Below are 11,480 nucleotides of genomic sequence, written 5' to 3'. Positions count from 1 at the left end.
ACCACTGAATGGTTGAGGGTGGGTTGCTGGTTAGGTTCAGTGGCCAGCTGAGTAGTATCTGAAAAATTCATTAGTAAAATTATGGCACTAGGGGTGAGTCATGCAGTCGAAGGATGAATACTAAATCCAGTACAAACATCCATGGTCTTTCTTTACATGAATTCCAGTGAAAAATTTCTAAGTGCCTAAAATAGCAAGTGGTCTGAAATGATGGCAGCAGTTTATTAAAGACTGAAAAAAGAGGCCAGGCACGGTGGCTCACACCTGTAATCCCAGCACTTTAGGAGTCCAAGGCCAGTGGATCACAAGGTCAGGAGTTCAAGACCAGCCTGTCCAACATGCTGAAACCCCGTATCTACAGAAAATACAAAGCTTAGCCGGGCATGGTGACATGTGCCTGTAGTCCCAGCTACTTCAGAGGCTGAGGCAAAAGAAATGCTTGAACCTGGGAGGCAGAAGTTGCTGTGAATTGAGATTGTGCCACTGCACTCGAGCCTGGTGACAGAGGAAGATGCTGTCTCAAAAAAAAAAAAAAAAGAAAGAAAGAAATGGCATCTTCAAGAACCACAAGACAGTTCCACGCTGAAGAAGCTCTGATTCTGCATTTGCTGAACTACTGATTTGAGTTAGCCAATATAACACTATCTTAGATAAAGTGTACAAACAACTCAATTTCATCTCCTCATTAATAACTGATTAGTCTAATATCAATTCTGATTTTTAAAAAGCTAATTAGATAAAGAATTAATTATAGAACCAATAAGAGGTTTGAATAGTTACAAGCTATTCAAAGGAGAATTCAAAAAACCACTCAGGTATGAGGCCATAAAGTATGATGAAATAAATTTCATTAATATATTTTAAAATGAACTGATTAGACAGGCAACAACACCTGGGCACGGGTCTCCTCACCTCCAGCAACACAAACCCAATCGCGCAGCTATGGGGTTGCAAAGGCTGCATAGTGACAAACAGACTGCTCTGAGCTGAGATTTCTTTACTTGTATCTGTATTCTGAGACCGGGTCTCACTCTGTCACTCTGGCTGCAATGCAGGGGTGCACTCATAGCTAACTGCAGCCGTGATCTCCTGGGCTCCGGGGATCCTCCTGCCTCACCCTCACCATAGCTACGGCTACAGATGAGCACCAAAACACCCAGTTAATTTTTTTTTTTTTTTTTTTGTAGAAAGAGGAGCCTTGCTATGTTGCCCAAGCTGGCCTCAAACTCCCGCCCTCAAGAGATCTGCCCACCTCAACAACCTAAGTAACAGGTTCTACAGGAAAATACCACTATGCCGGGATAATTATATTTTATTAATTTTTATTTGCATAGACAGGAGGTCTAGCTGTGTTGCCCAGGGTGGTCTCAAACTCCTGGACTCAAACCATTCTCCCATCTCTGCCTCCCAAAGTGCTGAAGCTCTGGGCATAAGCCACTGCACCTGGCCGGACTTAAGATTTCTGTAATCTAGCATCCCATACTTCATATAATTGGGAAAAGCAGTAGTGGTATTTTTTAAAATTACTTAGTATTTCAACAAGAATCAACCATCTCTCACCATTGCCAGGGCCCTGGTCAGAACCACTATCATCTCCCACCTGGAGGTTGCCACAGCATGGCCTCCCTGCTTCTACCCAAATCTTCCCACAGTCTTTCTCAACTCAGCTGCCATGGGATGCTTTTAAATCAGTAGACAGTTCGTGTCACCTCTCTGCTCAGAACCCTTCCGCATCTCCCATATCAGACAGAATAAAAACCAAAGCCCCAGCAATAGCCTCCCAGGGCTTACACAATCTGTACTGATCTGAGTCCAACAACTCCCTGGCCTCCTTCCCTACTTCTCTCCCTCTCTCTACTCCACAGACCTCTTTCCTGAGCTTCAGACACACCACGGAGTTCCCTCTTAGCATCTTTATTCTGTTGTTTCTGCCTACAATGCTCTTCCCTCAGTACCTTGGCCAGCTCCTTCCCCTCCTTCAAGTCTTTGCTCAATTTTCACTTAGGAGGCCAACCCTGACCACTCTATTTAATATTGCTATCTGTCCCTATTCCTGCCATGCTCACTCATTTCTTTTTTCTTTTTTTTTTCTAAGATATAATCTCGCTGTGTCACTCAGACTGGGGTGCCATGGCACGATCACAATGCACTGAGACCTGGAGCTCCTAGGTCAAGAAATTGTCCTGCCTCAGGGCCTCTAGTAGCTAAGACTACAAGTGCATGCCACCACACCCGCTAATTTTTTTTTTTCCATGTAGACAGGGTATCATTTTGTTGCCCAGACTTATCGTGAACTCCTGGGCCAAAGCAACCATCCTGCCTCAGCCTCCTAAATAGCTGGAATTATAGGTGTGGGCCACCAATTCTGGCTTCATGTTCATTTCTTCTTGCTGCTGTTACAAACTACCCTACATTGAGTGGCTTAATACACCACAAATCTATAAAGCCACTCCTATTCTTTGGCTCATGGCCCCTAACTGCATCTTCAAAGCCAGAAGCAAAGCATATTCGAATCTCCCTCTGTGACCTGTGCTTCCATCATCAAATCTCCTTCAATTCGGACTCTCTTACTTCCCTCTTTCACTTATAAAGACCTCTTGTGATTGCTGGACACAGAGGCCGTGGCTCACAACCATAATCCCAACAGTTTAGGAGTTCAAAGCAGGAGAAACGCTTGAGGCCAAAACTTCAGGACCAGCCTGGGAAACACAGCGAGACCCCCTCAATTAAACAACAAAAAGAAATAAGAAAAAATTAGCTGGGCATGGTAGTATGCATCTGTAGTTTCAGCTACTTCAGAGGTTGTGGTGAAAGGATCGCTTTAGCCCCAGAGTTCAAGACCAGCCTCGGCAACATAACAAGATCCTATCTCTACAAAAAAAAATACAAAAATTAGCTGGGCATGGATGGTGTGCACCTGTAGTCCCAGATGCTTGGAAGGCTGAGGTGGGAGAATTGCTTGAGCACAGGTCGTTGAGGCTGCAGTTAGCTACAACACCATCACTGCACTCCAGATTGGGTGAAACAGAGACTCTGTGTTCAAAAGAAAACAAAAGAAATACACATTTGGTTTCTGCCCCTCATCCTGGCACAGAGCTTCTCAAGCTCTTATAAAGGCCTTGGTGATGAAGGTGATGGGGCATCTTCTGTTTCAATATTTGGTCTTAGTCCCAGGTTTCTAACACAAGAGCCTCTAAGACCTTTGGGATCACCATAGTAAGAATGCATTTGGTGATGTTACTGAGATGACTGGGTGACTGAAAGCTCCTAGACAGCTTCAGAAAAAGGGGTGGTTGTAGTCAGAAGAACAAACCATGTGACTAGAGGCTTGGAACTGTCAGCCTCACCCCCTGGGCTCCAGGAAGAAATAGTGGCCGAAGACTGACTTAATCACCAATGGTCAATGACTTCATCAATCATGCCTGCATAATGAAGCGTTCATAAGCGCCCTCAACAACTGGAGTTGGAGAATGTCTGGGTTGCTGAACACAAGGGAGATACCAGGAAGGTAACATGCACAATAGAGGACATGGAAGTTCTGTACCCCTCTCGACATACCTTGCCCTGTGTGGTTTTATTTTTTTTTTTGAGACAGAGTCTGGCTCTGTCTCCCAGCCTAGAGTGCCATGGCACAATCGTGGCTCACTGCGAACTATGCCTCCGTATCTCAAGCCCCATCCTCTCATCCTCTCACCTCAGCCTCCTGAGTAGCTAGAATTATAGGCACTGAGTAGCTATAACTATAGATAACTGTGCCTGGCTAATTTTTAGAAAAATCTTTTTGTAGAGATGCATTTTCACCTTGTTACCCAGGCTGGTCTTAATCTCCTGAGCACTTAAGCGATGCTCCCGCCTCAGTCTCCCAAGGTGCTGAAATTACAGGCATGAGCCACTGTGCCCAGCATGTACATCTCTTTCACTGGCTGTTTCTGAGATTTAGCCTTTGAAATGAACCAGTAAAAGAAAGTAAATTGGTGAGATGCAATGGTTCATGCCCATAATCCCAGCATTTTGTGAAGTTGAGGTGGGAGGATCACGTGAGCCCAGAAATTTGAGACCAGCCTGGGCAACATAACAAGACCCCATCTCTACAAAAAGTAAAAGAACATAGCCAGATATGCTGGTACAGGCCTATAATCTCAGCTATTTGGGAGGCTGAGGTGGGAGGATCACTTGAGCCCAGGAGTCCCATGCTACAGTGAGCTTTGATCACACTACTGCATTCCAGCCTGGCAACAGACTGAGACCCTGTATCTCAGAAAAAAAAGAAAACAATCTGTTTTTCTGAGTTCTGCAATCTGTCCGAGCAAATGATTCCACCCACCAATGGGGGTCATGAAACCCTGTTTTCTAACTGGTTGGTCAAAACTACATGTAACAACCCAAGACTTGCAATTGGCATGTGGAGTGAGGGTAGACTCCTGGGACTGAGCTCCCATCCTGCGGGGTCTGCACTAACTCCAGGGAGTGTCAGGATGGAATTTTGGGATACCCAGTTGGGATCCAGATTGTCTGAAAATCAGTGTAGAAACTCCACATGCACATTTGGTCAGAGGTGTTTGACCGTAACTACTATTCACGAAAAAGGTCTACTCATTAGAACTAAAAATCACAAAATTGTAAGTTCTACAAAAACAAATCAACCTTATCTACCGCCCAGTCCTACCGAACTGCAGAATGTGAGAACAGAAGGTCTGACCATGGAGTCGAGAGCTGACAGGAATGTCACCACCATCCTGCTCTCCAAGGACTCCTCATCTTCAACAGACTCCTCATTTTCAATGGGCAGGGTGGAAACTGCAACTTGTGCCATGATCCTTGCGCAAGAAAAGTAGTAAGAAAATGAGTGGTAGAAATCCAGTGTCCTAAACTCACATCCAGAGCTGTGAGAGATTTTTACCGGCTGGATAGTTCACAGTTTTCTTAAATCAGGGGAAAAATAAGACTCAGAAACTAGGAATTCGTTTTGCCCAAAACTCTCATCAGATACAGAATCCATCCGCTAACTATCTAGTATTATTTCCATAAGTTAGATCAATTATCACTCCCAAAACAAATGCACATGGCACCCAGAATCTGTGCATTTCTCCCAAGTAAAAGAGGAGGTGGACGGGCGCAGTGTCTCATGCCTTTAACCCCAGCACTTTGGGAGGCCAAGGTGGGTGGATCACCTGAAGTCAGGAGTTCAAGACCAGCCTGGCCAACATGGTGATACCCTGTCTCTACTAAAAATAAAAAAAGTTAGCCAGGTGTGGTGGCATGTGCCTGTAGTCCCAGCTTCTTGGGAGGCTGAGGCAGGAGAATCACTTGAACCCAGGAGGCTGAGGTTGCAGTGAGCAGAGATCGCACCACTGCACCTCAGCCTGGACGACAGAGTGAGACTCTGTCTCACAAAAAAGGAGGGGAGGAAAGGAGGCAAGGCACTTTACAACCCAGTGATGGGCTACCACAACTCAACACAGCAAAGAGTTGCCAAGCTCCTTTTCTCCCCTGCACAACCCGACACAGAAGAGTTGGTGCAGTGGAATGAGGCTGGATGGAGAGAAGTTCCTCTTCTTTCTTTCCTTTTTTTTTTTTTTTTTTTGAGATGGACTCTCGCTCTGTCACACAGGCTGGGGTGCAGTGGTGCAATCTCGGTCATTGTAACCTCTGCCTTATGGGTTTAATCAATTCTCTGCCTCAGCCTTCCGAATACCTGGGATTAGAGGCACCCCCCACCACACCGAGCTAATTTTTTTTTTTTTTTTTTTTTTTTTTAGTGGAGACTGGGTTTCACTATGTTGGCCAGGCTGGTCTTGAACTCCTGATCTTAGGTGATCTACCCACCTCGGCCTCCAAAAGTGCTAGGATTACAGGCATGAGCCGCTGTGCCCAGCCAAGAATTTCCTCTTCTTACTTAGAAAACAGATCACAGGGCATCAAGTAACACGTAAAATCCTTTATAATAAGCAGTATTATTTTTGGAAAACCTTTCCTAATATTTTGGTATCAGCAAAAAGCCTCAGATTAATTTCAAACACTATAAAAATACAATACATAAACAGAAAATATTAACTGTCAGCAGTGCTATAGAGAAATTGGAAGCTGTATGCATTGCTTTTTGGAACGTAAAATGGTACAGCCCACTGTGGAAAATGGTTTAGCAGCTCCTTAAAAATATGAAGCATAGAATTATATGATCCATCAACACCCTTTAAGCGTATATAACCAAAAGAACTGAGAGCAGGGACTCAAACAGGTATTTGTACACCCGATTAACAGCAGCATTATTCACAGTGGCCAAAAGGTAGCCCAAACCTAATGCCCATCAGTAGGTGAATAGATAAAGAAAATGTAATATATACATACACAGAGTATTATTCAGCCATAAAAAGAAAAATATCTGGCCAGATTCAGGGGCTTACACCTGTAATCCCAGTATTTTGGGAGGCCAAGGTGGGCAGGTCTCTTGAGCCCCATATTTTGAGACCAGACTGGACAACATGGCACATTTGGTTAGAAGTGTTTGACCATAACTACTATTCCAGAAAAAGATCTACTCATTAGAACTACAAATCATAAAATTATAAGTTCTACAAAAACAAATCAACCTTATCTACCACCCAGTTCTACCCAATTATATCATGTTAGAACAGAAGGTCTCACCATGGACTCGAGAGCTGATATGAGAAATGTCACCACCATCCTGCTCTCCACGGAATCATCTTCAACAGACTCCTCATCTTCAATGGACTCCTCATCTTCCATGGACTCCTCATCTTCCATGGGCAGGGTGGAAACTGCAATTTGTGCCATGATCCCTGTGCAAAAAAGTAGTAAGAAATTGAATGGTAGAAATGCAGTATCCTAAACTCACATCCAGAGCTGTGAGAGTTTCTCACCGGCTGCCAAATTGTTTTTTGGGTCAGAGAAAAAAATAAAACTTGGTAACCTGGTACTCGACTTGCCCCAAACTCTCATCAGATAGAGAATCTATCCTCTAACTTTCTATCTAGTATTATTTCCATGAAGTTACATCAATATCACTCCCAAAATAAATCCAGGTGGAAGACTAAATCCAAAGCTAGCAGAAGGAAAGAAATAATAAAGAGCATAATTAGAGCATAAATCAATAAAATAGAAGGTTGGAGAGCAGTAGAATGAAAAAATGTAGATTCTTTGAAAGATCAAGGCTTTCACTATATTGACTGAGCAAAAGATGGAAGACTAATTATTAAAATAATAAATGAAAGCAGAGCCATTACTACCAACTTTACAGAAATACAAAAGGATTACAGGAGTATACTGTGAACAACTGTCTAGCAACAAATTAGGTGCCCTGGATGAAATGGATGAATCGCTAGAAAGACACAAACTACCAAAGTGGCTCAAGAAGAAACAGAAAATCTGAATAGACCTATAACCTAGGAGATTGAATTACTAATCGAAAGCGATTAACAAAGAAAGATTTATGACCAAATAGCTGCATTAACTGGTGAGTCAACCGAACATTTAAAGAAGAATTAATACCATTTCTTCTCAAACTCTTCTGACAAAATATATGAAGAAGGAATACTTGCTAATTCATTTTTTGATAACAGCATTATCCTTATACCAAAGACGAAGAGAGCACAAAAGAGAGAAATACAGCACTATATCCCTTATGAATATATAAGCAAAAATCTCAGCAAAATACTAGCAATACTAGCAAAATACTAGCAGCAATACTGTATAATCAAACGATTGTAAACTATCACCCTTTGAGATTTATCCCCAAAATGCAAGGGTGGTTCAACATATAAAAAAATCAGTCAGTGTAATATGCTGTAACAGTAAAATGAATAAGCACGTGATTATTTCAATTGATGCAGAGAAAACATTGATGAAATACAACACCCTTCTATAATAAAAATACTCAATAAACTAGGCATAGAAGAGATCTTCTGCAACATGACAATGGGATGTACAAAAACCCAACAGTTAATATCATGATCAATGATGAAACACTGAAAGCTGTTTTCCTAACATCTAGAAGAAAAGGATGGTGCATTTGCCACTTGTATTCAACGTAGCACTGGCAGTTCTAGCCAGAGCAATTAGGCAAGACAAAGAAATAAAAGGCATCTAAATTAGAAATAAAAAATAGGTGTAAAATTGTATCTACACATGATCTTATGGGTATAAAGCTCCAAACAAAACACAAAACCGATTATAACTAATAAAAGAGGCAGGATGCAAACAAACATAGGCAAATGAGCTATATTTCTATATAGTTGTAAAGAACTATGAAAACATTTTTAAAATTCCATTTATAATGACATCAAAGAATACGTTATTCAGGCATAAATCTAACCATGGTGGTATACACAAAACATTGCTGCAAAAAAACTAAAGAGAGTGGAAATAAGTGGAAAGACATTCTGTGTTCACGGGTTGTAAGACAATATTGTTAAGATGACAATACCATCTAAAGTAATCTACAGATTCAATGCAATACCATCAAAATCCCAAAGGCATTTTTGCAGAAACAAAGAAACTCATTCTAAAATCATACAAAAATTCAAAGGATCTGACAGACAAAACAGTCTTGAAAAAGAACACTGGAAAACTCACGTTTTTCAGTTTCACAGCCTACTACAAATCTACAGTAATCAAGAGAGTGTGGTACTGGAATAAGACCAATAGACTTTCAGACCAATACAATAGAACAGATTTGAGATCCTACAAGTTAGTCCGCACATATATGGTCAATGACTGTTCAACAAGGTGGCCAAGTCTAGTCAAGAGAGGAAAGAACAGTCTCTTCAACAGCTGGATGTCAGTGCACAAGAGAGAAGTTAGACCCCTACCTTGCAGTATATACAAAAATTAATTCTAAATTAATAAAAGACTTAAATGTAAGGACTAAAAATATGTAATTCTTAGAAGAAAACACACGGTAAACATTTATGACCTTTGAGTTTTAAGTGTATTTTGAAATATGACCGAAAAGCACAGATAACAAAAGAAAATACACGAAAATTAGATTTAATCAAAATAAAAAACCCTTTATGCATCAAAGGATACTATCAAGGGAGTGAAAAGACAACCCATAATATGTGAGAAAATATGTATCTGATAAAATCAAAATGTGTATCTGATAAAAGCTTAATATCCCTCAACTCAACAACAGAATTTCTAAGATCCCAATTAAAAAACAGGCAAAGGACTTGAACAGACATTTCTCCAAAGAAGATACACAAATGTCTAAGAAGGAAAAGAAAAGATGCTAAACACCATTATTCATTAATAAAATGCAAGGCAAAACCCAAATGAGATGCCACTTTGCATCCACTAGTAAGGCTTTCATAACAACGACACAGAAAATCATATTGCTAAGGAGGTGGAGAAACCGGAGCCCTCATGAACTGGCTGCTAGGAAGAGAAAATGATGCACTTGCTGTGGAAAACAGTTTGGTGGTTCCTCAAAGAATCACACAGAGAAACAGGCGCCGCTGGCTTGCGGGTTCTCCTGGGCTGTCGCGGGACGTCCCGGAATCGCAGGCGTGCATTCCTTCCCGCCTGAGGGCCCGCCTGGCCGTGACTCCCGCCCCTCTCCTCCTCCGAAGAGAGATGGGGGCCGCCCCAGGGGCCGTCTGCAGCCACCGGGGATGGGGCTGAGGGTCCGTTCCTGCCCCGGTGCAGCCGCCCCTGGGCAGACCGCCTGGCTTGGTCGCAGCCACGGCGACATCTAGCCCCGGTTCTGCGCGGCTGGGCGCGCCAGCCAGCTTGGGAGTCGCCCGGCGCCTGTAGCTGGGCGCCCAGGTGGTGGAGCATGCCCCGGGCGGCCTCTGGATCGCGGGTGCCCCTGGCCTGAGAGCCTGCCAGACCCTGCCCCGGCCCGGCTCCTCCTCTGTCAGAGCTCCAGATCTCTATCCAGGGGCCCTCTGCAGCCACCGGGGATGGGGCTGAGGGCCGGTTCCCGCCCCTGTGCAGCTGCTGCAGGACAGACCGCCTGGCTTGGCCACAGCCACAGGGACATTTGGCCCTGCTTCCGAGATGTGGGGAGTGTGGGCGGGCTCGGGAGTTGCCTGGAGGCTGCTGCCTGCACGCAGAAGGCGGCTGCAGCTGGGGTGCCCAGGCGGGCTGGAGGTGCATGGCCTGGTCGGCCTTGGGATCGCCAGCGCGCCCAGCCTGAGGGCCCCCAGGCCGTGCCTCCCGACCACTCCTCCACCTGAGGCAGATCGGAGCCATTTGTATGGGCACTCGGCAGTCACCTCGTGTGGGGTTGAGCGGTGGGTTCTCAGTTCTCGCTCCTGTGCACCTGCTGCCGCAGGGCAGAATGCCTGGCTTGGCTGCAGCCACTGGGACACGTGGCCCTGCTTCTGTGATGCTAGGAGCGCGAGCGGGCTCGGGGGTTGCCAGGCAGCTGCTGCCTGCACACAGAGGGCGATGGCAGCTTGGGCGCCCAGATGGCGGAGCATGGTTTGGGTGGCCTCTGGAATGCGTGCGCGCCAGGCCTGAGGGTCACCCTGGTGGGGCCACATACCCCGGTCTTCCTCTGCTGGAGCCTGGAGCAGCTGGAATGGCCACTATTCCGTCACAGGGGATAGAGTTAAGTTTTCTTATCCCACCCATGCACACAAAAAGGTGACTATTCTGTGAGGTAATAAACGTGTTAATTGACTTCATTCATGCCACTCTGCATCCACAAGTAAGGCTTTCATAACAATGACACAGAAAATAAATGTTGCTAAGGAGGTGGAGAAGTTAGAGCCCTCATGATCTGGCCGCTAGGAATAGAAAATGATGCCCTTGCTGCGGAAAACAATTTGGTTGTTCCTCACAGAATGAGCATTGGGTGAAAAATGAAATCAAGATGGAAATGTAAAAAATTTCTTCGAACTGGATGACACAACCTATCAAGACCTCTGGGATACAGCAAAGGCACTGCTAAGAGCAAAGTTTGTAGTCCTAAAAACCTACATCAAAAAGTCTGAAAGAGCACAAACAGACAATCTAAGTTCACATCTCAGGGAACTAGAGAAGCAGGAACAAGCCAAACCCAATCCCAGCAAACACAGGAAATAACAAAGATCAGAGCAGAACTAAATGAAATTGACACAACAACAACAACAACAAATACAAAACATAAATAAAACAAAAAGTTGGCTATTTGAAAAGATAAATAAAATTGATAGACCATTAGCAAGATTAACCAAGGAAAGAAGAGAGAAAATCCAAATAACCTCACTAAGAAATGAAACAGGGGATATTACAACTGACACCACTGAAATATTAAAGATTATTCAAGGGTACTATGAACTCCTTTTGGCACATAAACTACAAAACATAGAAGAGTTGGATAAATTCCTGGAAAAATACAACTCTCCTAGCTTAAATCAGGAAGAATTAGATACCCCAAGCAGACCAATAAAGCAAGCAGCAAGATTGAAATGGTAATTTTAAAATTACCAGCAAAAAAAAGCGGAGGGCCAGACAGATTCACAGCAGAATTCTAC

The 11,480-nt window shown here is 43.8% G+C and overlaps 1 protein-coding gene across 1 annotated transcript; it reads right to left on the bottom strand.

The window, feature by feature from the left end:
- Positions 1–9,393: 9,393 nt before the first annotated feature.
- On the bottom strand, positions 9,394–10,166 carry LOC129136887 (uncharacterized). The gene has a single exon (XM_063792630.1). The coding sequence runs from the start codon at positions 10,114–10,116 to the stop codon at positions 9,394–9,396; it is 723 nt and encodes a 240-aa protein (XP_063648700.1). The 5' UTR covers positions 10,117–10,166.
- Between the last annotated feature and the right edge of the window lie 1,314 nt (positions 10,167–11,480).

This window comes from Pan troglodytes, chromosome 14 (assembly GCF_028858775.2).
Source record: "Pan troglodytes isolate AG18354 chromosome 14, NHGRI_mPanTro3-v2.0_pri, whole genome shotgun sequence".
NCBI lineage: Eukaryota > Metazoa > Chordata > Mammalia > Primates > Hominidae > Pan > Pan troglodytes.
Note: the sequence above shows the minus strand (reverse complement) of the source record. Positions and strands in the feature narration are given on the sequence as shown.